At 37.0% G+C, this 26,368-nt stretch overlaps 1 protein-coding gene across 4 annotated transcripts in view; it reads left to right on the forward strand.

Moving 5' to 3' along the window:
- ASAP2 (ArfGAP with SH3 domain, ankyrin repeat and PH domain 2) overlaps window positions 1-26,368 on the forward strand; it is a 93,751-nt gene that overhangs the window by 27,542 nt on the left and 39,841 nt on the right. For all 4 annotated transcript variants that reach the window (XM_050894347.1, XM_050894348.1, XM_050894350.1 and 1 more), the window contains exons 3-9: window positions 52-197; window positions 9,140-9,214; window positions 10,826-10,875; window positions 22,240-22,369; window positions 23,851-23,936; window positions 25,326-25,401; window positions 25,907-25,993. In XM_050894347.1, the coding sequence (XP_050750304.1) occupies window positions 52-197; window positions 9,140-9,214; window positions 10,826-10,875; window positions 22,240-22,369; window positions 23,851-23,936; window positions 25,326-25,401; window positions 25,907-25,993 (650 nt within the window). The remainder of the gene's footprint in view (window positions 1-51; window positions 198-9,139; window positions 9,215-10,825; window positions 10,876-22,239; window positions 22,370-23,850; window positions 23,937-25,325; window positions 25,402-25,906; window positions 25,994-26,368) is intronic.

A 26,368-nucleotide genomic window follows, 5' to 3' on the forward strand; every position in this document is an offset into this window, starting at 1 on the left:
TCTTTTTTAAAAACTCAATTGTAATATTTTCATGTTTTGCTCTTTTTGAAGCTCACGTGGAAAATGAAGAACAGTATACACAAGCACTGGAGAAATTCGGAGGCAACTGTGTTTGCAGGGATGACCCAGATTTGGGAACAGCGTTTTTAAAATTTTCCGTGTTTACAAAGGAATTAACTGCACTCTTCAAAAATTTGGTAAGAATTACTTAAGAAAAACATGTTGAAATTTTAAGGCCATTACAAAGGCTGTATTTCTGAATTAAACAGCTCTTCATGTTGAAGACAATTTGTGTTTTAGCAACCACTGTTGTTAAAAAATTCTTGGCTTAGGAGAATGTCTCATGCCCTAGCCTTTCCCTGTGCAAAACTCAAAAAAACCAAAACCCAAAACAAAACCAAAAAACAAACCACCACAAAACCCAAACAAACCCAACAAAAAACCCTCGTCCAACAATTGTCATGTCCCACAATAAAGTAGTTATAACATGTATTATAGAACGCGCATATCAATTTGCTTTAAAATTGTGAAACCAGCAAAACCCAACTTGGTTTACTCTGTGTTCATGTTGCTTTTACTTTACTTTTTCACACTTTCCATTTGTATTTATAAAGAGAGATTTTAGTGTCCCTGGAAGAGTCTCTTGCTTCTCAGGGAAAACAGTCAGGAAAACAAAATCGGACATAATGCTATAATGACAGTAGTGTCCACTGGGGACCAGTCCTGCAACTGAAGCCAGTAGGGCTTAAAAGCATTCTTCAGTGAGCCAAATGGGATGGAGCCAAATGGAAGAACGGGAGATTTAATTATGAATGGAGAATTTTCAGCCTCAATTTCACATTCATCAGAGGGCACAAAAAGAGCAGATTCTGACTACGTCCTACTAGCTAGAGCTTTCCCATGTCTGAATAAGTCCCAAATTTACTTGAAACCACAGAACTCTTAAACCAGGGGCTAGGAAGGGGAGATGACCCAGATTCCTACAAGCGTTTAAAAGTCTGTGCCTGCTGAAATCAATGGGATGGAGACACATCAAATGCTTTTGTGAGTCTAGACCAAATGTCTGTAGTTTGCAGCCAGCTGGTCACAATCAGTTCTTTGGGGAATGTTTCCAGCTGATGGGATTTAGGGCAGTCCCATTCACTCCCTGATGTTGTCCTCTCTTTTTACCCAGTCGTCATATTGATGAGAGAGAATCTAGCCCCAAATGTATTTATCAACAGTGAAACGTATTTCACATTGGTCATATTGGTTTGAATATTTCTGGATGTACAAATACTAGCTGAGATTACGCATCAGAAGAGGCATCCTTATTGAGTGTCAGTCAGCTATCCTGAGTCTTCCATACAGAGGTAGACTGCTCATATGGAAGGGGAAATAGAATGGGTCTTCTAATTGATACCTTCTGTTGACTAAAGAACCCTCTCTATCATATGTTAATTGCAATATGGTGACTTCATTAGGCAAATGGATCTGGGAAATGTGATGTTGAGGTGGTTTTAAAAAGCAATCTACTAAAAGCTGCACCCTGTCCCCAGAAAAACCTTTTAATGTATTACATTTCAAGAAGACTTTTAAAAGCTAAAAAATGTTGCTGTTTACCAAAAATCTTAGCTATTTGTTCTCTTAAAAACAGTAATTACTGTCTTTCCAAAGTGTTTCTGACAAAAATAACTTTTCTTCCATAAACTGGAAAGGAAAATAAAAATAAATATCTATAGGAAGTGGGATGCATGTTTTTATTACTTTTCCTTATCCACGTGTTTTGTGTGCCTTCTCCAAGGAATATTTCTAAATCTTTTTGCTGTGTACTGCTTTTTCACTAGCAACTATGTATTTTTGCTTCAGTTTATATGTATAACAAGCAGGTATGTCATGAGATAGTAGCTAAGTCTTTAGTTTTTCTCAGTTTGTGATTCTGATTTTCTCTATTTTTGAAGTGAATAATAACTTTGCATAGACATGAATGTAATTTTTTTTTTTTTTTTTTTTTAAAACATTGCAATAGCATAGGCACCTTCTCTCTTCTTTAATGCTGTCTGGTGAAGGACAGGTCTCTGTAAGGTTCTGCTCTTTTCTAATATGTTTCATACCGTTGAGGTTTGAAGTTTTTTGTTTTCTCCTGACTAGCAGAGGAAAACTGAAGAAATAGAGGAACCTAATGGTCCTTGAATTTGGTGTCTCTCTAGGAAAACAGTTTCCTCCAGAAAGAAATACATATGAAAAAAAGATGTAAACTTCATTATTGCTTGAAAATACCATATTTATAAACAAGAATTCTAGAATTATAAAAGAATTATAGAACAAAACTATAGTTTTATGAAACTTTGCCTATTAGAAGTTAATACCACTAGAATAAATTGTTGGTAACTGGTCACTTAGAAAATCTGTTCATAAGTTCACTGATGGAGGTCTAGTTTTCTAAGAGGTTACAAGAGTGTTGACTAGTGTAAAAAGTCCTATACAGTAGTTGGAAATAATTTGGGGTGCTATTTTTTTACAGCCATATGTGAAACAAGCCCCATGCGTTCTCACAGTGTGGTGAAGTATCCAACTCTGAATGCTGTAAGCATGTTGGCAGTAAAAACATCCCTCTCCTCTGGTGTTTCCTTGTAGAACCCAACATATTTTGGTTGTAAATAGTTTCGTCAAAAATGTAGTCAGGGCCATACAACCTGCTGTTGTTAAAAAAACATTCTGAAAGGTATTCTTTTTAAATAGACCTGTCCCTGGAGTTTCATAGGGCGCTAAATTTCCACAGAAGATTTTAGCTGAAATGAGTGGGGAATGTGCAAGGAAGTGAGAGGACATGTTCAGACTGGAACAGATGCCAAAGCTATTAACACTGGCAAAGCTTTAGGGCTACTGTCAAGTTTTGCTTTGTCAGATATTTTTCTTTTGTTTCTAGAAGCTGATGTGTTGTGTCAGCTCTTGGCCTGGGTGGCATTTAGAGCTGTAGCTCTAAAGCGCTTCTAAAAAAAATTTTCCTTGAACTTGTCTTTAGTAAGGTAAAGGAAAGCCATTATAGCGTTTTTCTACTTTAATGGGGGTTTTAGGTTCTGGTTTTCTCTAATATTTTTAAAGGTTTCCCAAAAGACTTTGATGTTTTCATGGACTCATCAAGGCATCAGTGTTTTAAAATATTTCATTAACAGCTGAAATTTTTTTTCTTGGAATCCAATTATTCAACTGTAAACTATTCAAGTTAAAGTTCAGGTCTTGTTTTTTTTTATATGTGTTTTGCTACGCTTTTTTTATGTGTGCACTTATAAACAGTGCATAAAACTCAAAAAAAACTTTGAAGACCTTTGTTTCTTCACATTTGAAATGATTTATAGAACACATCTTTAAGAGAAGAAATAAATTGACATTTACTGTATATCAGGTCCTTGTAACTACTCACTTCAGCCTTTCTAACACATTGTTTGCATTGTTTCGATGAGTTTATGATATATTGTGCATTTTTTTTTCTCTTGCCATAGCTCCAATATCAAGCTAAAAATTTTTCTTCAACTTCTTCTGGATTAGAAATGTTTTTAAGAAGATTGAGCAATCAGTATGTCTTTTTTGGTAGTGAACTATCAGAAAATACTAGAGGCATTTTCAGAGGTAACACAGTACGCTTTTGTGGCATGTACAATATTGCTTCTTGATGGTAACCTTGGTGCTAATTCCTGATGGAATGGTAGCACCCACAGTTCCCAAGTAGGTTAGGTCTGTATGACACTTGCTTATAGTGTTAATTGCTCTGTCTTCCTAATAAATTTAGTGCCAAGCGATAAAAGTGTGAGTCTTAATATGAAAAATGTTAGGACAAGGAAAGGCTCATTGCAATGAGTTTGCACTTTAAATGTTTTTTCCTTTAAATCCTATTCTTAGATTGCTACACCAAGAAGAAATAAAATCTGTAGTTGCCTGTCATCTGTCAGCACTCCTTGTAAAGAGATTTAATCTGTGAAGAAGATGTAGCTGTTTAACAAATTCCATTTTCTGTATTTGTTGTTCTTCCACATACTCTTGTCCTTTCTTTTTCATTTATTTAAATTTAAAGCTCATGAAACATGCTGGATTGAGAGGACTGGAATCTGGTATTTCCACTCTGTGGAAGGTAGCTGGGAGGAAGAGATTCCATGTGAGAAGTTTTTCTATTAATAATCCTTGGATTTTTAGCCAGGAGAAATGGAAGAACAGTGATAATATTTTTCTGACCATATGCTCCTGTTTTACTTCATTTTTTAAATGTAAGAAGAAAGGAGATTTGCTTAAATGTAGAAGGTAACAAATAAGAGAACTAAAGGAAATATCTTTTCTGTATTATAGAATGACCTTAAGAAATCTATGCCCAGAATTTTCTTTCCAGGGTAATAGTTCAGACTAAGGTTTTGAAAAAAATGTTTGGAACCTGAACCTTCACAAGCATATTTTATTTAGAAGGACTCATCTTAGTTAAGAGCATAGAAAAAGCTACAGATATACATATTTGAGGTTGGAGTATTATGTGTGAAGCTTGATGATTTAAGTTGTGTTGTGTCTGTTTTTCACTGGTACATTTGAGGAAGGATTGGCTTAATGGTGAGAGAAAAAAGAGAGTACTGTTTGATTTACACTTGTAGAGAGAGAAACCAAGATGTAATAATTCCTCCTTTGTGGCATGGGTTCAGCTCCACCTGGAATCTTATCTTTTATTTCTTTGCCAAAAAGATATTGATCCAATTGGAAGAAATTCAGAGGACAGTAACCAAAAATGATCAGGGCTTGAATAGGTTGATTTATAAAGAAAGCTTAGAAGACTTGGAAATGTATGGTTTGCCTTACAGATAACTGTGATTGTGGAAGAGGAAAATAATAAATTGCCTATAAATGGGATCTCACTGTGAAAATATTAGATGGAGTGTCCCAGAGAAAGTGATAGAAGCTTACCACTTAGGTGTTTTAAACTAGGTTAGAAAATGTGCAATTGGGAATTCTCCTTCACTGGCAAGGAAGATGGGCTGGAATAACCTCAAGGCTCTTTCTTCCTTTGCTTTTAAAATTCTTCACTTTATGCTTTTAAGAATACCTTTAAAAGTGTATTTCCTGTCATTTTGTGCTTGCACGTCCTGATAGAGAAGTTCCCAGCCTGTAGTTTGTGTATCAGTGGTGGTACAGGGGCTGTTTCCAGGTAGTACGTGGTGGCAACACTCGGTATCTTCTGCGAAGGCATTTTTCTGGGCAGCTGAGCCAGCAGCTCTGTGTGGGCACTTAGCGATGTTCAGCTCCTGCTTCGCTGGAGTCACTTTTCCTACACCATGCGTGGGTGGGGGTGATGTCCCGCCTCAGCCGCCGGCCTGGTGGGACGCAGTTTGTGCTATGGGACACACCACTGCGCTGCAGGTGGGGCAGGGTGTGAGGACAGCGGAAAGGCAGTGTTGTGTCCTTGTGTGCGAGAGGGAGGCATGGTGCAAAGATAAAAGTTTGTGCTACAAGTCTTTATGTTACATGATTTTCTGAAGTCTTGGGGTTAGATACTAAAAGCTTAGAGTTCAGACAAACAATGTCTCATCTATAGTGGATTTCCACTTGCTCCCTGCAGTGTTGATTAGCCTTGTCCTACTAAAGCTCACATCACTGGGAAAACTCCGGAAAGTGTTAAATCCAATAGTACTTGCCATAAAAAAATGAAAATAAAACAAACAATGATTTGTCAGCAAGCAGTACTACCATCACTTGCGCACACCCGAGTTCATTGGTGGTTGAGAAGCCCACAGCTGAGTACATGGACTGCATCTAGAATCTAGTAACGGTAATAGGAGTCATATCATACACTGTTTGACTGCCTGAATTTTAGCTTAAATTGAAAATGTTTTAAGGTCCGCTCTGTTTATCTGCATGTTAAAAGTATTTAACTTCTGAAGTAGTGAAAAGGCTTTTTTTTTTTATTGGCTTGGATTTAGAAAACAAAACCTGTTGAAGTACTGCAGGTACCAGTATCCAGAGCTGTTCTGGAAGAGACTCATTAAAGTAATCAGGAGGGCTGGCAGAATAAGAACTTCAGTGTTTAGCCATAGGCTTTTAAACTACTTGAAAATCTTCTTTCCCCTTCGCAAATGTTGGCTTGCCTGTTGCCTCTACCATCACTTCTGACAGCTACATGTTTGTTTATTTTTAATGTTCTCCCTCCTGCCATTTCTTCTTCTCCTCCTCTGAGCCTTCTCCAACTTAGGAAGTTTTAATTTATTGCCCTGTCTCTGTCATCTTACCTTGTTGGAAGCTGTCAGGGGAAAACAGCGAGTCTGCCAAAGCAGCAGTGTTGGAAGTGGAAACCAGGTCAACTATTTTTTCTTTCTTTTTTTTAAAACACATGGAACTTGCTAGTGTTCCTCTGACACAGGATGACTTTATTTTCTGTGAAGCTTTCCTGCACCTTTGTGCATGTTTCTTTTTAAAGAATATTTTAAAACATAAAATAGTCAAAATGTAGAGGCAGTTGTATACATTTTAGCTCCCTGTATACACACAGTAGGAGCTGCAGCATATTAATGCTTCTCTGGGTGCCAAAAATGGGTCTATATTTTTAGATAGTTCAGCTTAAGCTTCTCAAGAAAGAGGGGAAAAACATGTAAGATCTTTCTTCTGTATATTGCTTGCTGATTTATAAATGAGCAAGTATGATTCATCTAACTAGGTTAATAATGACAAGTTCATGCATTATGTATGTTTATATTTGTTGCAAATAAAATAGGAGCATAAGGAATACAATAGACTGATAGTAATGTACAGGTGACAGCATACAGAAGGAATTATTTTGAATAGGCAAACATTCTCCAAGCTTTTAAAAAGAATGTTGAGTTTTTTCTCCTTTTTTTTTAAAGTTGCTTTGGACTTCAGGCCCCATGACTTGAAATTCTAGGAAACATCCAGAACTGTTTTTGAGGCTGACTGATGTTTACATGAATATGTCTGGGATAATACTTCAGGGTCTGATATTTTTTCTTTTCTGACTCAAGGAAAAAACAGTTTTCTTGAGTCTGCTGTTGAGAAATGCTTTATTCTTGCTTTGTGCCTATTCATCTGGATTTGAAGAATAATTAAACAGAGGCTATGAAAGTATTGATCTTTAGGTTAGACATTTGAATGCATCATACTAATAAAATAGAGTAACAAAGTAGAAAAATTTGCATGGGATGATATCTTAGATGAGACCTCTTCTGCTTCTCCACCTAGATAGCCATTCTGGATGTGTGTGTCCATAGATGTACGTGTTCCATCTGTCTTCTTCTAGAAGTTGGTTGTTTTTTTTTTTTACCTAAGTTTTGTGTGATTTAAATCTTTTCACTTATCTCCTATATCTACAACATATAATTTTATTAACTTTGAGCATGGTTATGTTGATATGCAGATGTTGTAGTACTGCTGAGAACTTACGAGGTGGATGGTTTCCAGCAATGCCAGCTAAGTATGTGTAGATGTTGTTCATTCAATTTTTATAGGAATTATTTAAAAAAAAAAAAAAAAAAAAATGGCAGAGAGTTGAAATTTAACTTGTTGATTCTAAAGGGCTGTGGTTGAGTCCTGCAGCTTTTTGGGGAGGAGGAAAAGTAGGGTGGAGGAGGGGAAATGCAATTTGTTGTAAGAGTTTAAAAGACCAGATTTTCTATATTTCTTCGACCTTCCCATGTAGAGGCAATCTGTTTAACCTTTCAAATTGATATATGTTCACTTTCTCTTTGATTGCTGGCTGAAATTTCAAGCAAATACAGTAAGGTAGTATCTTTGAAGAGGAAGGGTGGGGGTTTGGGGGCTTTGTTTGTTTTAATAGCAGCTGTTGAGTACCACTGGGGATGGGACCCCTGAGTCTGTTCTAGTGAGGCCACCAAGTAACTATAGGGTGATAATGTTTTGTATTTTTCCATTCTGGGGAGGCTGAAGCATCACAATTGGAAATACTTTTTCTTGAAGTGCCTGTTAGTGTCCTTTCTTCTCTGGATGGGTTACGCTAAAAGGGACTTTGATGTTCCTAACATTCTTCCTGAAGAAACAGAAGCATTTGTTGCTACATAATGCAAAGTTCTTTCTGTACTTTGAACATTTGAAATCCATCTTCATATATGCATTTCAGTGCTTCTTGAAAAAAATCCCTTTTTAAAAGAACAGCTAACAATATCATTAAAAAAGAAACCCATCCAAAGGCAACCTTCACCAAACTGCTGCAAAAGGTATTCTGATTTTTTTCCATCGTGTGGTTCTAAAATACTCTGGTTTTCACTATTCAGTGCAATCCATTTGAATTGTTACAGTTTAAACTCTGTGCCTAGACATCATGGCCCATACCTTGAACGTTTTCCCTGCATCATAAAAGATTGGACATGAAGTCTTTCTTTTCCTGGTGTATGCTACTTACGGTCTTATTCCTACTGTCTTTCTTCATTCTTTTTCCTTATCAAAATATTATCGTACAAATACTTATCTAAAACCATGATTATTTTACTGTTGTCTTCATTTGAAATTATTTTTTTCTTCTTGAATTACTGTTTACTCTTGAATTACTTGCATACTCAAGACCTCATAAAATCCTTATTTCAAAGTTTGTATGAGATATATAAGGCAGATACATTACTTTTTAAAAATACATGGAAAATATTTGAATAGTGGCTTTTTTACAGGCCGGCATTCTTTGTCTTCATAACTTCTGTCAGAGTAAGATGCCATGTATTGTGAGAATAGCAGGTATGTTTTATGGAATAGGTCTGAAGAGACTGGAAAATAAACAAGATTAATTTAAAATATACTGATGAACTTAAAATATGTAAGTGCTGAAAAATTGCGTGGTTGTTTTCATATAACTTAAACAGTGAAATGAGGCAATGTAAAAATTAGTGGTCTTACTCTGCAGTCACTGTTGGATGAGATATTTATCATCAGCAGTAATTCTGCAGGTTTCCTACTGGCTTGGATTATAGTGTTTCCAGAGTAAGTTTAATTAACTCATGTTGCCTCCATCTTTGATTACTGGCTGTACTGATAAACATCTTCATAAAGCAGGGTTAGGAAAATAATATATAAGATTTCCTTGTGAAACTTTCCGAAATGTGTGAATTGAGACAGTGTATGTTCTGCATTAAAATATATTAAATGTTTTGATGCAGTTTTCTTGTTACAGATTCAGAATATGAACAACATAATCACTTTTCCATTGGACAGTTTGCTGAAGGGAGACCTGAAAGGAGTAAAAGGGGTATGTTTATCTTCTTTTTTTATATATAAAATAATTGTTGGTAAAAAAAAATACATTTAGCTAGTGTATTAATCTTATTTGATGGAAGGCATGGGATACTAAAGTAATGTCTTAGCTCAATAAACAAGAGGTTTGGGGTTTGGTGTTTTTTTTGTTTTGGTTTTTTTTGGTGAATTGAGTCATCCCTTCTGTTTGTGGTTTCGCATACAGGATGTTCTTGACTATGTATACAAAACAACATTTGAGAAGCTTTAAAAGCAGCCCTGAGATATAGAAGATAGGCAGAGAAAGAGGTGTAAGAATTTAGATATTTACTTAGTTGAGGATGAGCTAGTACTTTATTTAAAAGGATTATTATTAATATATTTATTTAGCATTCTAAACTTACCTGGAACTATACGGATTATTAAGAAAGACACATTAGACTGCGTGAGCATAGGATTTTTCTTAACAAAGCTGAAATCTGTTTGTGCCCTGAGGATATTTCCTATTTGAAATAATAATAACTTAGGACTCAAATGATGATATGTTTATAGTAAATTTCAAAGCCTATAGCCAACAAACTTATTTGGCTTACACTTTGTTTACTACAGAGCAAACAGGAAGCAAGTGGCAGCTATTGTTCTAGGACATCGAAGGAAGAAGAAAAATGTACATAGACTAAAAATGGTCTCTGTAAATTACTGGAGGATAAAGAGATTATTTAGTAAGATAGGCTTCTTATCTTTGTGGTGCTGGCTTTACCACATTTTACTCCTCTTGTTCTCTTTTTCTATGTCAGAATAAATACATTTATTGCAATACATTGTTGCCCCATGTTCCTGACTTGAGAAAATAATCAAATGCTGCTTTAATTAATTTCATAATTGTTGAAATAACTAGCTGACATGTAAGAATTAGTTCCTAATCTGTAGTTGCAAAATTTTTCTGGCATCTGACAGTTAGTTGCGTGGTTTTTTTTTTGTAGTTGGCTGATCTCTTGAACTCCAGCAGAATTTCAACTGCTGCATTTTTAGACATCATATTTTTACAACTTGTTAAGATTGTTTTATCCAAATTGGCATCTTCAGAGGGAAAAAATAAAGGAATTTGGAACATAAGTAATTCAAAATTCTCACAGAATTAGTTATGTTGAGCCGTATGGCCTATACTGTTCCCGTTAAGTCAGTGGGAAATTGATTTCTTTAACTTCAGTGGGATGAATCAAGTCCTTAGCCAAGGCTAATCAAACTCCTTAGCCAGCCTCAGGAGAGGTGCTTCTTTCCAGTGGAACCAGAGATGGAATGATGAGAAAATAGCTGATTTGATTAATTGCATAGTGTGCTCTTGGGATGACATGTGGTTATACCTTTTAAAGAGTAAAATGGAACTGTAAAAAGCATAGTAAAAAGCATCCTAGAGATGCTTTTAAAAACATGAGTGTATTAATTCTGTGTACAAGATTGTTTTTCCTACGTGCAAGATTGCTTTTACACAATCCTTAGGTGAGCTATTCAAGAAAGAGTGGAGTCCCTTATTCTAGTAAGCACTGCAAATGGCCAAGATGTGTCTTCATTGTTAGATCCACAGTATTTTTCAGGTAAATAACTAACTGTATTTTTTTCTTGACAGGACCTGAAAAAACCCTTTGATAAAGCTTGGAAGGACTATGAAACAAAAGTGTATGTATCTTTTGAACTTTTGTTTAAAAGGAAAGTATAACTGAAATCTATAAAGGTCATTATTTAATGTTAAGGTCCCACCCAGAAGTCCTAGCTGGGAAGCTGAGCCTTTTTTTTTTTTTTCTTTTTTTCTTAAAACCTGGAGCTGTGTGAAAATACAAGTGCATAGACACAATAATTTCAAATTTTGTAATGTACAACTTATTTCATGAGTAAATTGTCTTTTGTGTGTGTGTGTTTGTATACCATGACAGTTAGTGTCTATGGTAGACATCTTTGCTTAATGAAGTTCCAAGTAACGAGCATAATCTCCCAGCGCATGTTCTTCCACTGCATATTCTTCCACTTCAATTGAGAAAGTTTTGCTTTAATTGGGAAAGAAATTTTTTAGATTTTTGATAGTATCCATATTACTACCCTGTAATCTACTACCTTTGAAAGTCCGCTTCCTTTTCTACCTTTACCTTTGGAGGACACTACTATATAAAACGAAAAGGTAGCCGCCCTGTGTTCTCATCCTTAACTACCAAAAGTGCAGCAACGTAATTGTACTTGATGTCCTTTTAAGCGTTTTTTGTTGGTGGGGTTTTTTTTTTCTCCTCATCAGTGACTAATTCACTATAATTAGCAAGTTTCTTTGGTTGAAGAGCACAGAAGAAATTATATACTTTATGCCTGAGTGTTTTGAAATGTCTTAACAAAAAATATCAAGAGTATGCAAGTCAAGGTTTAGTTCTGGATTTGTTAGCCTAAAACCCTTGTAATGACTCTGTAATGTCTCTGGCTCTAGCACATCTTATGAGACTGTGCCCAATGCTGAGGTCTCAAGGAAGACCTTATTTGATGCTGAGCCTTTGGCACTTACCAACGAGGTGGTAAGGCTGGTGGGGGTGTTTGCTGCTGCCATTCCAAAACTGCACATGATTCCAGATTGATCCAGTACCAGGAACCTTAGTAAACCACATTTAATTAGTGCAGTTTGTTTAAAGATATGGATGTTTTCTGCATTTAATGCCAAGGTTGGATGCTCTCAGCAGGTGTATTGTGTACTAGAAGTGGATGAACACCTATCTGAGTCTTGTCAACTGTGTCTCATGGTGTGTGTCTAGCCCAACTTACCATAAGCCACTTGTTTGAAGGTACCTGATGCACAGTATAAACAGCTATAAAATCAATTTCAATAACAGAATTTTATATCCAGCTAAATGAATCAAATGAATCAACAAAGCTCAGCACCTAACATCAAACATAATTAATTTTGGTACCTTGTAAATCTTCAAGTGATTTAGTGCCCTACATCAGGAACTGTTGTTTCCTGGGTTGGCCACGTCATTGTGTCAGCACAGCTGACAGTCTCTGAAGTAGAATTTCGTAGTGGATTTTATTCCTTATTCCAGTATTACCTGGATTGTGACTGTCGTTTGAGTTTCGTGTCACGCATCCACCATCTTTGATCTTCTGAGATAGTGCTGCATGTATCAGACCATTTCTGATGATACAGGTCCAGAAGAATCACATATGATGACACTGTTTAACATAAATAGCTTGCAGATCCCTAGCCACCTAGACTGGCTGAGAATCTAGTGCCATTTTTTTATATTTTTTTAGTTGCACAAAGTTATAATGATTCTCTGGTGCCCACTGAGTTGGCCCATCTGAAGTCGTGTGCAAACAGTCTTCAGAAATTATTCCTGTAGGTGGTTTACTCACAAAAACAACAAGTTTAGCAAGTTAGCTAAATTTCATTATTCCTTTTGTGAATAACAATGAGAACAGTCTAATTACTGCTTTCTAGGCTCGATTTGTGAGGAGGACCTGAGTGGCTTTTGGTTTTTGAAACTGCCTAGCTATAGCTGGATTTTCATAACAAGACATTCTGAAATATTGAGATAAATCTCCAGTCTGATAGTCTGAATCCTTGGAAGATTGTGATGGCTCCAGTGTTTTGTGTTCTTAATACCAGTGAACAATCTCATTTGGTGCCGTGCCAGTTATCGGCTGTTGAAGTAATTAAGATTTCTAATCATTGCCCATGGCAGCAGTTGATCTCTGAGGGTAGGCCATAAAGAACAGTCCTGTAATTTAGTCTGCTATTGTCTACCAGTGTTTGATTGCTGGATCTGAAAGCTTGTTTACTTACATATAACTTTATCATAGTGACATCCCACAAAGTTTATGTCTAGAATTTAAAATACATTTGCACGCTGCTGGGACATATACCAAGAACACTGTTACTACTGGACCAAGATCTCTGATGCTTTTAGAATTTCTGATAGAATATTCACCAGTATGAGTATGTTGCAGTGAAGTAAAGATTTGTGCTTTGATCCTCACTTTGGCCAGAGTGGGTGGTCTGTTTCAGTGTCAGGTATTCCCGAAATATTTTCGTTTGTTTTTTAAGTTAGTTAAGTACTTGAGAAGTAAAAATGCCCATAGAAAATGTATTTGAATCTGTATATTTGGGGATTCTCATTTGAGTTTAAGGACAGTAGATACCTGGAAACATTGTCCTGTATGTTATTTCATTCAGGACCTGAAAATGTGATGTTGACATTGTGTTTATTTTCTGTCTGTGGGATTGAATCCAGTGCTGCTTGTATGATATAATGAGATATTTTTTTTTCCTTTTAACCAACAGTCCTTTAGAAAGCCTGCTTTATGACTCTGCTTTCAAATAAGACTTTTGGGTTTTGATCCGAAACAGGTTCCTTTTTCCACTGTAAGGAGATACCTCTTTCCAAGTTACCTCTGTAGTTTCTGCAAGATTTTTTAACAAATGAAGCACACCTCCTTGACAATGCTTATTTCTAAGCCATTTATGTGTCAGGTTATTCAACATGCAAAATCTGAAGGTAGCACATGTTCATCAGGAAATTCTTTCAGATCCATTACCATTTTCTGTGATATTTCCAGGTGGTGGGCTGGTACAATTGCTGTGTGTTCTAGTTTTTTTAAGTGGTTAGATGAAAGCTCCACATCAGTATTCTAGAGTTTAAAGCTCTTAGTCTAGCCTGTTGGACTCCTTCACTTTGATCAAGACCAAAGGATCATCTGCTTGAGGCTTAGGATAGGGAGCCTGGGAATTCTATGTACAGGAAAATTCTTTAAAACAAGGGGCTTTTTTTTTTTTTTTTTTTTTTTTTTGTGGTGGTGGTGGTTTTACTACAGCAGAAATTACTTATTGTGGCTTAAGTTTGGCAGTCAGGGAGTATTGTTTTTCAGTGCAAGCTGCCTCAATTCTACCAAGGAGCAGACCAATTTTCCATAGTTCTGTTGAGTTAAATTCAGACTGCAACTTCCCCGAGACCCCCGCCCTTGCAGTAGGACTGCGGGATTTGTCAGACCCTCTTGTGCGTAAGATCAGTTCCCAGATAACTTGAGATGTTGCCAGCTGTCATTATTGAGTGTTGGTCTTTACAAATCAGAGATGGGAAGTTTAATGATGTGATTTTGAAGCTAGGGTGAAAATATTAATTTGAGCCTGAATCTGTTCAGGTCAGCTTTATCTTCTGCTAAATTTTGGACATAGGAATCACAAATCACAAATTGAATTTCTTTGTTGTAATATCTTCACAGTCTCTGCCTTAACAAAAAGGGCAAAGGGACTGGGAGAGCTCACCTCAGTCTCACCTACAGCTTGTGTTGCCAGAGTAGGTGTTGATAGCCAGAGGTTTACACAGCCTTCTTCAATCTGTTACCTTAGATGACTTCTTGTTTGGACTGTGCCTAAAACCAGTCCTAGGTTTATGCTTAGTTAGCTGTCTTTTCCAGTGATACTTCTTCAAATAAGTGAATATCTGTTTTTATTATTTTTTTTTTCCCCTTTCTTTTTCTTTTCCCTTTGGGTTAACAAACTGTTCAGGGCTGCTAGGCTGCTCTTTGTCTGCATATCCCTCTGTATCATATGCTTAAAATCATACTGTTCATCTGCATTTCCTAGTCACAAGTACAGACCTGTGAAGCTAAGTGCCATATATCAAAGTGGTGTTTTTGTAGTCTGTGGAGAAGTGACAGTGTCTTCATCCTGATTTCTGTCTTGATAGGCTGTCTTTATAAGAAGAATTGGAGCTTATTTGCCTCAATATCTCATCTCTCTTACTTGCACCTGTGTGATGACATATCAGGTGCTAATATACCCCAGTGTGACCTATTTGAAAAGAAATTCAGTTAATTCAGAAATGGCATTTGTTTTGCCTTTTCCCCATAACAATTTCTGAGTTGCTACTTCAAGCTCTGTATGTAATTAAGTATGTTTAAAAATTACCGTGTATTTAGTCTTGTTTGGGAGAGTGATGTTAAGATCCATTCTTACGCTCTTAGATCACTATCCATCACTGTTGATTATTATGCAACTTCTTCGCCCTGTAGCTACCTGTCGTGGTTTAACCCCAGTCAGCAACTAAGCACCATGCAGCCACTTGATCACTCCTTCCTCCCCTCCCAGTGGGATGGGGAGGACAATCAGGAGAAAAAAAAGTAAAACTCGTGGGTTGAGATAAGAATGGTTTAATAACTACAGTAAAATAAAATATAATACTAACTAATAATATAATAATAATAATAGTAATGAAAAGAAATATAACAAAAAAAAAAGGGAAATAAAACCCAAGAAAAGACAAGTGATGCACAATGCAGTTTCTCACCACCCGCTGACTGATGCCCAAGCAGCGATCCGCCCCTCCCAGACAACTCCCCCCAGTTTATATAGTGGGCATGATGTTCTATGGTATGGAATACCCCTTTGGCTAGTTCAGGTCAGCTGTCCTGGCTGTGCTCCCTCCCACCTTCTTGCACACCAGCTTGCTGGCAGAGCATGGGAAACTGAGAAATCCTTAACTTAGGATAAGTGCTACTTAGCAACAACTAAAACATCAGCGTGTTATCAGCATTATTCTCACACTAAATCCAAAACCCAGCACTGTACCAGCTACTAAAAGAAAATTAACTCTATCCCAGCTGAAACTAGGACACTACCTAACTTCTCAGAGTATTTTCCTGAAGATCACCTTAGCTGAAGTAAGTGAGAGAGGCTGGATCCATTTTTCTTTATACCTTGGGACTGTTCTTGAGTAAGGGAGTAAGAGGAGCAAGTAACCCATAGCTTTATACCAGCCTACCTCAATCAAAAATTGGGAACATCCTGAGATGACATTAATGAATAATTCATCTTTTCTCACCATCACTCATTAACATGCTTCAGTTGAAGCCATAAAGATTTTAAAATGTTTTTAAAGCTTTAAAGTAGTTAAAAGCAGTGCATTTCTCTTAGGACCTCCGTTACAGTCTTTGTTTCCCATGTAAGAGCTGGGCGATGCTGCCTGCCACTACAGCACTGCAGCGGGACTAGTCTGTCTGTGTCCTTTGGGTAGAATTGGTGCAGACTGGGATCTTTTTGTTATGAGGCAGTTGCTTTCCCCCATGTACTTAAACACTAATGGCAGACGTGCCGGGGGAGCATATGGGAAAGGAGTACACATGTCATAAAAACTGCTCATTCTCCCAGCAGGCAGACTGTATTCAACAAGGCAGTGAGCCAGATTTCACCCACATTCTTCAGTTTAATCAGTCCTGTTGTGGTAGATTTTGAGGTAAAGACATTGTATCAATTTTGCACAAGAAACAGAAGCATAAACTTACTGAAGCATGTTATTTACTCATTTTTTAGCTGAATAGTAGTGTCTGTATTCCAGACATAAACCTGTCTTTCCTGAAAAGAAGTAAATGTTAATTTTTTTAAGTAAAGGTGTCTGATTTTTAGGCCTGTAAATATATATTATCTTCAGAAGTCCTCTGCTAATAAGTGTTGTGCTAATGCTATGAAACATAAATGCTTAATGAAAACTAACGAGCTTTTCCTGGGAAGGCTGGCTCCCTCTCCTCCTTTGCAATTCTCCTTTTAAAAGCCGGGCATGAGGTCTGTTGTGCACAACGGAGTGAAGAGAACAAGTTGTTTGAATGTGCTTATAGGATTATAAGATCAAGGCAGTAGGCTGAGGTGCATTACATTACTGTGCAGAAACGCAAGCACTCGTACCTAGATATAACTCTATCCTTAATGATTTGTTTCTGAACCGTTTGAAGTCAATGGAAGAATGAACAAATTCTTATTACAGCCTTCTGTAAAGACATCTGCGTAGCTATTTGATTGATGGTGTTTCCAGTTTGGTAAACTCTTTTTTTTTTTTTTTTAAACAATATCTAAAAAATTTATCTGAAAATTCTGCAAACTTTTCTCAAATTACTTCTTCAGAGCTCTAACTTGACTCAGTAGATCATTGATATTCATAGATCATAGATATTTCTGCCATGTTTCCTTTTAAAGCATGTACATAAGACAAAGTGGAGGTCACATCTTGAAAATAGTGGCATAGAATGAAAGTGTAGCATAGAAACAAGGTAGCTTTAATATAGAATCATAGAACAGAATAATAGAATCATTTAGGTTGGAAAGGACCTTTAGGATCATCAAGTCCAACCGTTAACCTAGCACTGCCAAGTCCACTACTAAACCATGTCCCTAAGCGCCACATCTACATGTCTTTTAAATACCTCCAGGGATGGTGACTCAACCACTTCCCTGGGCAGCCTGTTCCAATAACAGGAATAACCCTTTTGGTGCTTAATAACCCTTTTGGTGAAGAAATTTTTCCTACTATTCAATCTAAACCTCCCCTGGCGCAACTTGAGGCCGTTTCCTCTTGTCCTATCACTTGTTACTTGGGAGAAGAGACCAACACCCACCTCGCTACAACCTCCTTTCAGGTAGTTGTAGAGAGAGATAAGGTCTCTCCTGGGCCTCCTTTTCTCCAGACTAAACAACCCCAGTTGCCTCAGCTGCTCCTCACAGGACTTGTGCTCTAGACCCTTCACCAGCTTCGTTGCCCTTCTTTGGACACGCTCCAGCACCTTGATGTCTTTCTTGTAGCGAGGGGCCCAAAACTGAACACAGTATGCGAGGTGCGGCCTCACCAGTGCCGAGTACAGGGGGATGATCACTTCCCTAGTCCTGCTGGCCACACTATTTCTGATACAAGCCAGGACTCTATTGGCCTTCTTGGCCACCTGGGCACACGGCTGGCTCATATTCAGCCGGCTGTCGACCAACACCCCCAGGTCCTTTTCCACCAGGCAGCTTTCCTGCTGCCCAAGCCTGTAGCGTTGCATGGGGTTGTTGTGACCCAAGGGCAGGACTTGGCACTTAGCTGTGTTGAACCTCATACAGTTCGCCTTGGCCCATCGATCCAGCCTGTCCAGATCCCTCTGTAGAGCCTTCCTACCCTCAGGCAGATCAACACTCCCGCCCAACTTGGTGTTGTCTGCAAACTTACGGAGGGTGCACTCGATCCCCTCATCCAGATCGTTGATAAATATATTAAACAGAACTGGCCCCAATACTGAGCCCTGGGGAACACCACTTGTGACCGGTCACCAACTGGATTTAACTCCATTCACCACAACTCTTTGGGCCAGGCCATCCAGCCAGTTTTTAACCCAGTGAAGAGTATGTCCGTCCAAGCCATGAGCAGCCAGTTTCTCCAGGAGAATGCTGTGGGAAATGGTATCAAAGGCTTTACTAAAGTCCAGGTAAACAACATCCACAATATACTGCTTTGAGCCTGAGATTTCATGTTAAGTATTTTTATTTTGAAAGAGGTTACCTGCAAATTAAATGGAAAAAGCTTTGAATGAATCTCCAGATATTATGGATGAAATACTGGAAAGATCTGGACACGTTTTGTTCATTCTGCCTTCTTCTCCCCCATCCTCCAGTGCAGGATGAGTGAAAGGAAAAAGCTTTCCAACATTTCCAAAGGCAAAAGATGACTTCTCCATTCAGGACTTGGGTGATAAGAAAGTCATGCTTTACTGTCAGCCTTGACAGATAGTAGGATAACATAAGATGGAGGCCCTTTCACTGAAACACTAGGATGCCAGAGCTTAAGTTGGAGAGTCAGGCTGAAAAGGAAGACTAGACAAAGAAAGGATATTTGAAATGAAAATGTATAATATTATTTTGTCAAACAAAATAGCCTTTGGAAGCACTCCATTTTCCAGAGTGCTGCCCATTCAAGTCTGTGCCTTCCAGGTGCTATTTGCAGTCTCTGCACCTTCTCATGTACGTACCCAGACTCAGCCTGGCTTACTGCTGTATGATAAAGGAGAGGAAGGAAGAAAGAGTTGCTGCCCAGCCAGCCAGTTCACTACTGCTGCATGTACACAGGGTATTCTAGTTTTTTACCCTTGTTCACTGACTGAAAATAAATACCAGTCTTTGGAGTGTTAAACAGTAAAATAGGTCCTGTCCTTTTTAAAGTTTAAAAAAATAAAAATGCCTACTTTGATGTTTGTTTATACCATGATCTGTATGACAATGTTGATTTCTTTGAAATACAAATTAAAATTTATATTGAAAAACAGTAGCTTTTCAAATTGGAGCTGTAAAAATAATCATATAGTAGAAACTGAATGGGCAAGACCATTTGTTTTGTGTCTGATCGACTTTTCTGTTGTAATTCTTCATCCTGTATTTCAGCTTTACTTCTATGTTACACAAATCTGAGCTCACTGTATATTAGTCACGTGCAGCTGCATTGTAAATGGACTGAAGTGTGCTCAGATTTTAATCTTAGTCATCAAAGTCTATATATGTGATATGTGTTGCATGAGCTTCAAGAACAGCAGCTTTAAAAAACATTTGCTTCCTTCTTATTGCTTCTAGAGGATTTTTCTAGTTTTCCCAATTTTCTTATTAGTTTTGTTTAATTGATCTGCCTGGAAAACCTGAATACCCTGCAATATTTGGAAATCCCACAGTGGTACATCGTAGAACTGTCTTTGCCAGAAGGATTTGGTTAATGTCACAGTAGGGCAACACTTGAAGCCGAGTTGGCCGTTGCATGTGGATAGGAAACACAGCCAACCTTTAGCACTCAGAAGATGTGCATGCAACACTGCTGTACATGGTTTCTTTGTTTCCCTAGAAACAAAGTGCCCTACAGTATCAGTCAGATAGGAGGTAGCATACTACTGTAGCAAAACAACAGATTAAATTCTGGATTACAAAGCTGAAAATGTAGTTAGAGACTAAAAGCATAAATAATAAGGAAATGGAAATGTGAAATACACCATCATGTATCTCTGGTACTTGTCACCGAGAGATGGTTTGGTTTTTTTGAAAAGCATCTCTGAAGTTTTTGAAGCCATGGAGCCTGAAGCTCCAGCAAACGGCTTCAAGGATGTCTTATTTCTCTGAATTACTTGGTAGATGTCGGTATGCTTTAGTCTTGGTTTAACTACTTTTTGCCTGTGGAGTATGATTTATCCTTTAAAGAGTAGAAAGGACTCTTTCACCGAAATCTAGCTCTTTCTTTAAAAGGAATTCAATTGCTTAAAACTATGTATGCTGTAATATTGTGCATAATGTTTGGCTCTTTGGCAGTACTGTCTTACGGTTTAACTAGCATTTAGAGACACCTTATGACATGTTAATAAGGTCTTAAAATTTTAGAGGTGATTATGTCATCCTATGTTCGAGTATTGTTCTCTGTAAACAATGAAAATACAATACAATAGCAGTTGATAGTTATTAGACTTGACTCACATTTCAGTGAATTCTCTGGCCTCATGAATTGTTAGATTAATGTGGAAATTGAGAGAACTAAAACCGTCCCAGATCTTTGCTCTGAGGTTTGACTTTTTTAGAACTATCAAGTATGATATAATGTAAATTCTCCTAGAGCGTGTGCTAGAAAGGAGCTGCATATTTGTAATTTTCTGTGAATCTTTTTATAATGGTTTATTTTCCTTGTTCACAGTTGATGTCTGGTTAATTCTTGTGTTTGGACTCTGTATTCTGTGGCTACAAAATGGCATAATTGGCAGTAAGTGGGTAAGAGTACAGACTTATTTTTGATGAAAACAGAACATTCTGGAATCAAGTTTGTCTTCAGGCAAGTGAAGGTTTTCAGAATATTTATTTCAAAGGAGAGGAGCTTCCCTCTGAACGTCTGCTTCTGGCAGGACGCGATGGGCTGAGAAGGAGCCCAGTGCTGGCTGGATGTCCTGTCTGCTGGAATACTGCACGGGGCTGGCTCTGCTATGCCTGCCAGTACTGAGAGCGCAGTGGGGCTTTTTGAATTGCGGTTCAAAACGTTTCCCTGCGGGAATGTTACGGGATGGGATTAATGGGATTAATTCTAGTTTTCCCTTGCTGCTTGAGGTGTAAGAGGAGGCAGTTCCTCATTCTCGAGAAGTATAAGTACAGAATATATTGTTGACTGGAAGTCCTTAGACCATCTAGGACATTTTCCCATAAGCTGTTAGGGTAATGTTAACATCAGGTTAAGAGCGCACTTGAGACATGTCATCTTTTCAGAGAGAGAGAGATGAGAGACACTTGACTGCCCAAGAGGAGGTACGACAGTGCATGTGTTATTTGTTCCTCTCATCTGCTTCCTGTATTCCTGTGTAATGCTTCCTCTTGTTCAAAAGCAGTATAGCATTTCCTCAGGAAGCTCTTTCCAGAATTTTCAGTTTCTAAATGATACAAGTGGCAAACTAAAAGTCTTTCTCCAAAAAGTAAACACCCTCATGTATTCTATTAATATCTTTTTTCATATCAGGCTTTTCTGACTGGGTAGTATAATTATGCTACTGCCTTTAGGAATAATATTGAGAATAGCTGTAACAAATACACAAGTATGTTTAGGGGAGTTATACTGTATGGCAAGCATTGGTTATTCATTTATATTCTGCAGGAGAACCTGTTTTATTCAGAGCTCTTGGAAAATGTTCATGGAAACTTTTAGGGAATTAGGACAGCTGGTCTAGCAGACTTTGAAGTCTGCAACACAGCCGGCTGGCCGGCATTCCCAGTGCCAACTGGCTCAGTAGCAAGTAGAGATGGCAACTGTGATTTTGGCTTAGGAAACCCTGTATATATAGAAGATGGCTTGATGACAGGCAAGACTCAATAAATCTGGTGACATAATTGAACTCTGTTAACCAGTGTTTGGTCAGTTGGGATTAAACATCCCCCTACGTTTTCAATTAAAATTCATTATTTTGTTTCTGGATTCTTTTTCTTCAATGTAATAACTTAGTATCTTCCTCTCATTTAGTATCTTGTTTTGGAATATCTGTCAGGACATTATTTTAACAGATGATTGAATTAGATTTCAGCTACTGTATGTCATTGCTGATCTTTAGTAATTGTCAAATTCCAAATGAAATGTCATCTGGAAGTAAGTCATATGCAAAGCTACAAGAGTTTGGCTCCGTATCTGTCAGTAGACTTTGTGAATAATCAGATTTCCTGAGAGGCTGTGGATTTCTCACTTCATTGACTGATTCTTTGCCTTATAGTACAAAAATAGAGAAGGAGAAAAAAGAGCATGCTAAGCTGCATGGGATGATCCGTACAGAAATAAGTGGAGCTGAAATTGCAGAAGAGATGGAGAAAGAAAGAAGGTTCTTCCAGTTACAGATGTGTGAGGTAAGATTCAATGTGAAATTCGTATTGTTCTGCTAATATTTTTAGGAAAATTTTGAAAAACACAATTGTTTAATGGTAACTGCGATGTTAAAGGGAAATGCCAAGTTATTAGTGGACTCCATTTGCTAAAACACATTTTTTTTTTATCCTGATGTGCTAACTTTGCAGGTAACTTAGATCTTGTCTAATTTCACTTAACAAGTAAATTGTAGAATAAATAATGCAAAGCTCAGTTAAACGCTAAGAGATGACAATAAATAAGCCTTTACACTACTACTTCACTGTAAGTTATTTTAAGCCCTAGATCATTCTCTGAATTGTTCCCTACGCTGGCAGCTGTTGTGTTATTATGAGGAGAGACTCCAGTCTAGCACACCATAAAAGGGGACTTTGTTTTGGTTTTATTAGTAAATCAGAAGTGTGACATATTGAAGTTATATCATAAGTACAGGCTAGTTCTCTATAAATTGTGAAAGTGAACCAAATACCAGATGTCTAGAGCTACATTTTAAATTAACAGGAGCTGGAGAGGTGATTCTTCTAACTAAATACTGTCCAGCGCACATGTCTACATTTAGGCTAATCGTGTGTTCACCTGAACCAGCATAAAAAGCTGCAACACGGAAAGCTGGCACTTGGATCCTGCTTTATTTTAGTGGGTTTAAAACATTTAGGGTGTATTGTGGGTAGGGGAAAAGCAGATGCATTAGAGCATTGCTAAGAAGGCATTCACTGCTTTGCTTGGAGGTCACTGTCTAAGGAGGGCTTAAAAATTGTCATCATTTAATGGTCAGTTAAGGACTCATGTAAATATTTGGTCAATCTTACTTCTGCTTGCATGGCTGACATCTTTTGTGCTATGGCATTCAGGGGAGGAGCTGTCACTTAATATGGACTTTGATTGTGCCTAATGCAAAAGGACATTAATTACATTTTTTTTAGCTTGACAGTAATTTTTTAAAATCTCTTGCTAAACTGTGATTTGCTGTAATTACCGTGTATAAGGAATTGATAGAGAAAACGATAAAATCAGAAGGCAGATTTAAAAAATGGTTAAAATAATCCCTCACTTTTTTTGAGTAAACTGCTTTCTTCCTTAATGACATCTGTTTAGCAATGAATATAACAACTAGTGAGATAGATACTTAGAGGGGCTGCTAGGTTTAAGAATGGGTTCCTAAATTTACCACACAAACCTTTTATGCTTCCTTTAACACAGGCTTCCACTAGGAGCCATGAAGGATGTTTTAACAATTTGAACTAATCATAGTGAAGTACCCCCACAGGGTATCAAAAATCAGTGGTGACAACAATTGCTTTTGTGTGATTAACCCTTGAAGCCACTGTTTGATGCATTCTGTTTTAGGTCTTCTAAATCTGCAACTGTTAAAGCTTGTTGAAATATAACTGAAAATAAAATGTTAAAAAAAAATACTGTAGCAGTAATAATTAATTTCTTTTGTGAATTACTGTTTTAACAGTACCTGCTGAAAGTCAATGAAATCAAGATTAAAAAAGGAGTGGACTTGCTTCAGAACTTGATCAAGTATTTTCATGCTCAGTGCAAGTATGTTTTAGTTTTCTTTATATCTACACAATAACTGGAGCAATGTTTTGTTTTAAACTTTTGACATCATCATAACACTTTTCTAGATTTTTCAAAATAAATCTGATTCAACTGTTCTCACTGATGTCTTTTGACAAATTGCTTTTGCCATAGATTAGTCATTGCTTTTGTTACTGTATTCCAAAACATGTAATGAGGTTGAGCTAGTCCCATAGAATATAATTGTCTGTTCCAAAGGAGTGCCGCACAATAATTTGGCATATTTCATAAACTACTCTTGAAACAGAGCTATTAGTTTGGTCTATTAGTTAGTGGTCCATTTGTTTTGACGGGCTTTTTTGAGTGTATGTAGCAATGATCTAAATTAATTCTGTGCTCAAGAAAAATAAATTGCGTAAGCAGTGGGATAAAACTATATCGAAAGAATCAATCTTTTTCTAATTAATTGGAGGACTCAGTAATAAAACACAAAGCTCTCATTAGAATGATGTACTTTTTTATGGTAGTCTTACAGATCAATAATATGGCAATAAAGTCATAGCTATAAACTTGAAAGAGCCACTGTTAACCTGTTCAACTCAGTAAGTTTTCATCTTAAAAGACCAGTCTGCATCTATGTAGTTTTTTTCCCTGTGTAGCTATGTTGCTTTTAAAATCAGTTTCACTTGTAGTATGTCATTCATCTGCTCTGTCCATTTAATAAAATTTCAACAACATAAATGCTGTGTTGTGTTGTCACTTTCATGTCTGCTGCCCAGAGTGAAAATATTTTCTGTTGCAAATGGTGCAGCAATTTTTAATCAAATGTGCCTGTAGTTGTAGTTTCTTTAAATTTATTTTTTAAATCTCACTTTTTTTTTTTAAGAGCTGGAATACTTGGCATAGATAACATTACTGTGCCAACACAAAAATACTTATGATACAGTGAGATGTAGCATATTCAGTTTGCATATAGGCCATAATTAATGCTTAGGAAACAAAGGGGTTTTCCTTTAGTAGGAAAATTGCATCAGACGTGAAATTATTAGGCTTCAAGAAGTCATAATTATTTTATATCTACTAGAGCTTTTGCTGTTCTACAAATGAATCTTGCTTGTTCTGGGCCTTCAAAAAGTGGGATGAGAACCTGTATTTGAGGTGAGAATGAGGAAAACTTATGTGGCAGTGGATTGTGGCAGTTCTGAGTCTAATTGGGGATTTTGCATGTTAGAATAGGCTATGGTGGAAATAAAGAGGTGGATCAGTCAAAGGTGCATAAAAAATAAATGTTTAATGTTTTGAAGTTTATGGCATGGCATAATAATATGCACATCTTCCTTTGGCAACTTTTTAAACAGAAAACACAAAGTAAGGTTTAATAACAGTTTGCTTTTTATTTTTCTTTTTAAGTTTCTTTCAGGATGGGTTAAAAGCAGTTGAAAGTCTCAAGCCTTCAATTGAGACACTCTCGACAGATCTTTATACAGTGAGTAGCAACCTTTAACATTTGTGTTGTAAACTTAGTTTTTTACAGTAGAACTGTGATCATTTTGGTTCAGGTTGGCTGACTGTTTTAATAGTCAGCATTTTAAGGTTTTGAGTAGATTTTTGAATAAAATTTTGTTTTAATATCGTCTCCAGAAGCCTTAGTTTCAGTTCAGGACCCCACTGTGTAAAATGTTAGGAAAACAGCCTTTGCTCTAAAATGTTTACTGACTAAGTGGAAAATAACATATCGTTTCAAACTGAACACAAAGAAGCAAGAACAGTGTAAGACAATATCAAAGTCTTAACCCAGCAACATTCTAGCCATTATCAAATTTTCTGAAGATATAAAGGAAAATAAACTGATCACGTTATCTTTTCTCTTTGTGTTTTCATTCTTGCTGAACATTTCTCAGAAAAATGAACCAATTAAGTAGCAAGTTTGGAAGAACTGTGTTGAAAGAAACAATAATGTTATTTTTAACCTGTGTTTTTCTTCATTCAAGATTAAACAAGCACAAGATGAGGAAAGAAGACAATTAACGCAGCTTAGAGATATTTTAAAATCGGCACTCCAGGTTGATCAGAAAGAGGTGAGCATATAAGGTGGTTTAACTTTGGAATACCCATTTTAATTACTTCTAATGTAATGTTAGTATTTGAAATAGAGTTATTTTAACTTTTATCAGCCATCTAATTTCTTTTGTTTATTCATCTTTGTTTTGATGCTGATATTGAATGTTTCTGACAAAGGCAGGTTTGTTTTTTTTTTAAATGAATTCCCACTAAAAATATGAGACTTACTGCAAAATAATTTCTTTTTGCTACCAATATTGCAAAATACTTAAGGTGGTGCACTGTCTGTGAACTAACAGACAATGGTGTCTATTTGCTCAAACTGCGAGTGGAAGAACTTTGGCAATATCAAGGAGACCCCATTAGTACAATCTTATCTCACAGTAATATTC

The sequence above is a fragment of the Gymnogyps californianus genome, chromosome 3 (genome assembly GCF_018139145.2).
Source record: "Gymnogyps californianus isolate 813 chromosome 3, ASM1813914v2, whole genome shotgun sequence".
NCBI classification, from domain to species: domain Eukaryota; kingdom Metazoa; phylum Chordata; class Aves; order Accipitriformes; family Cathartidae; genus Gymnogyps; species Gymnogyps californianus.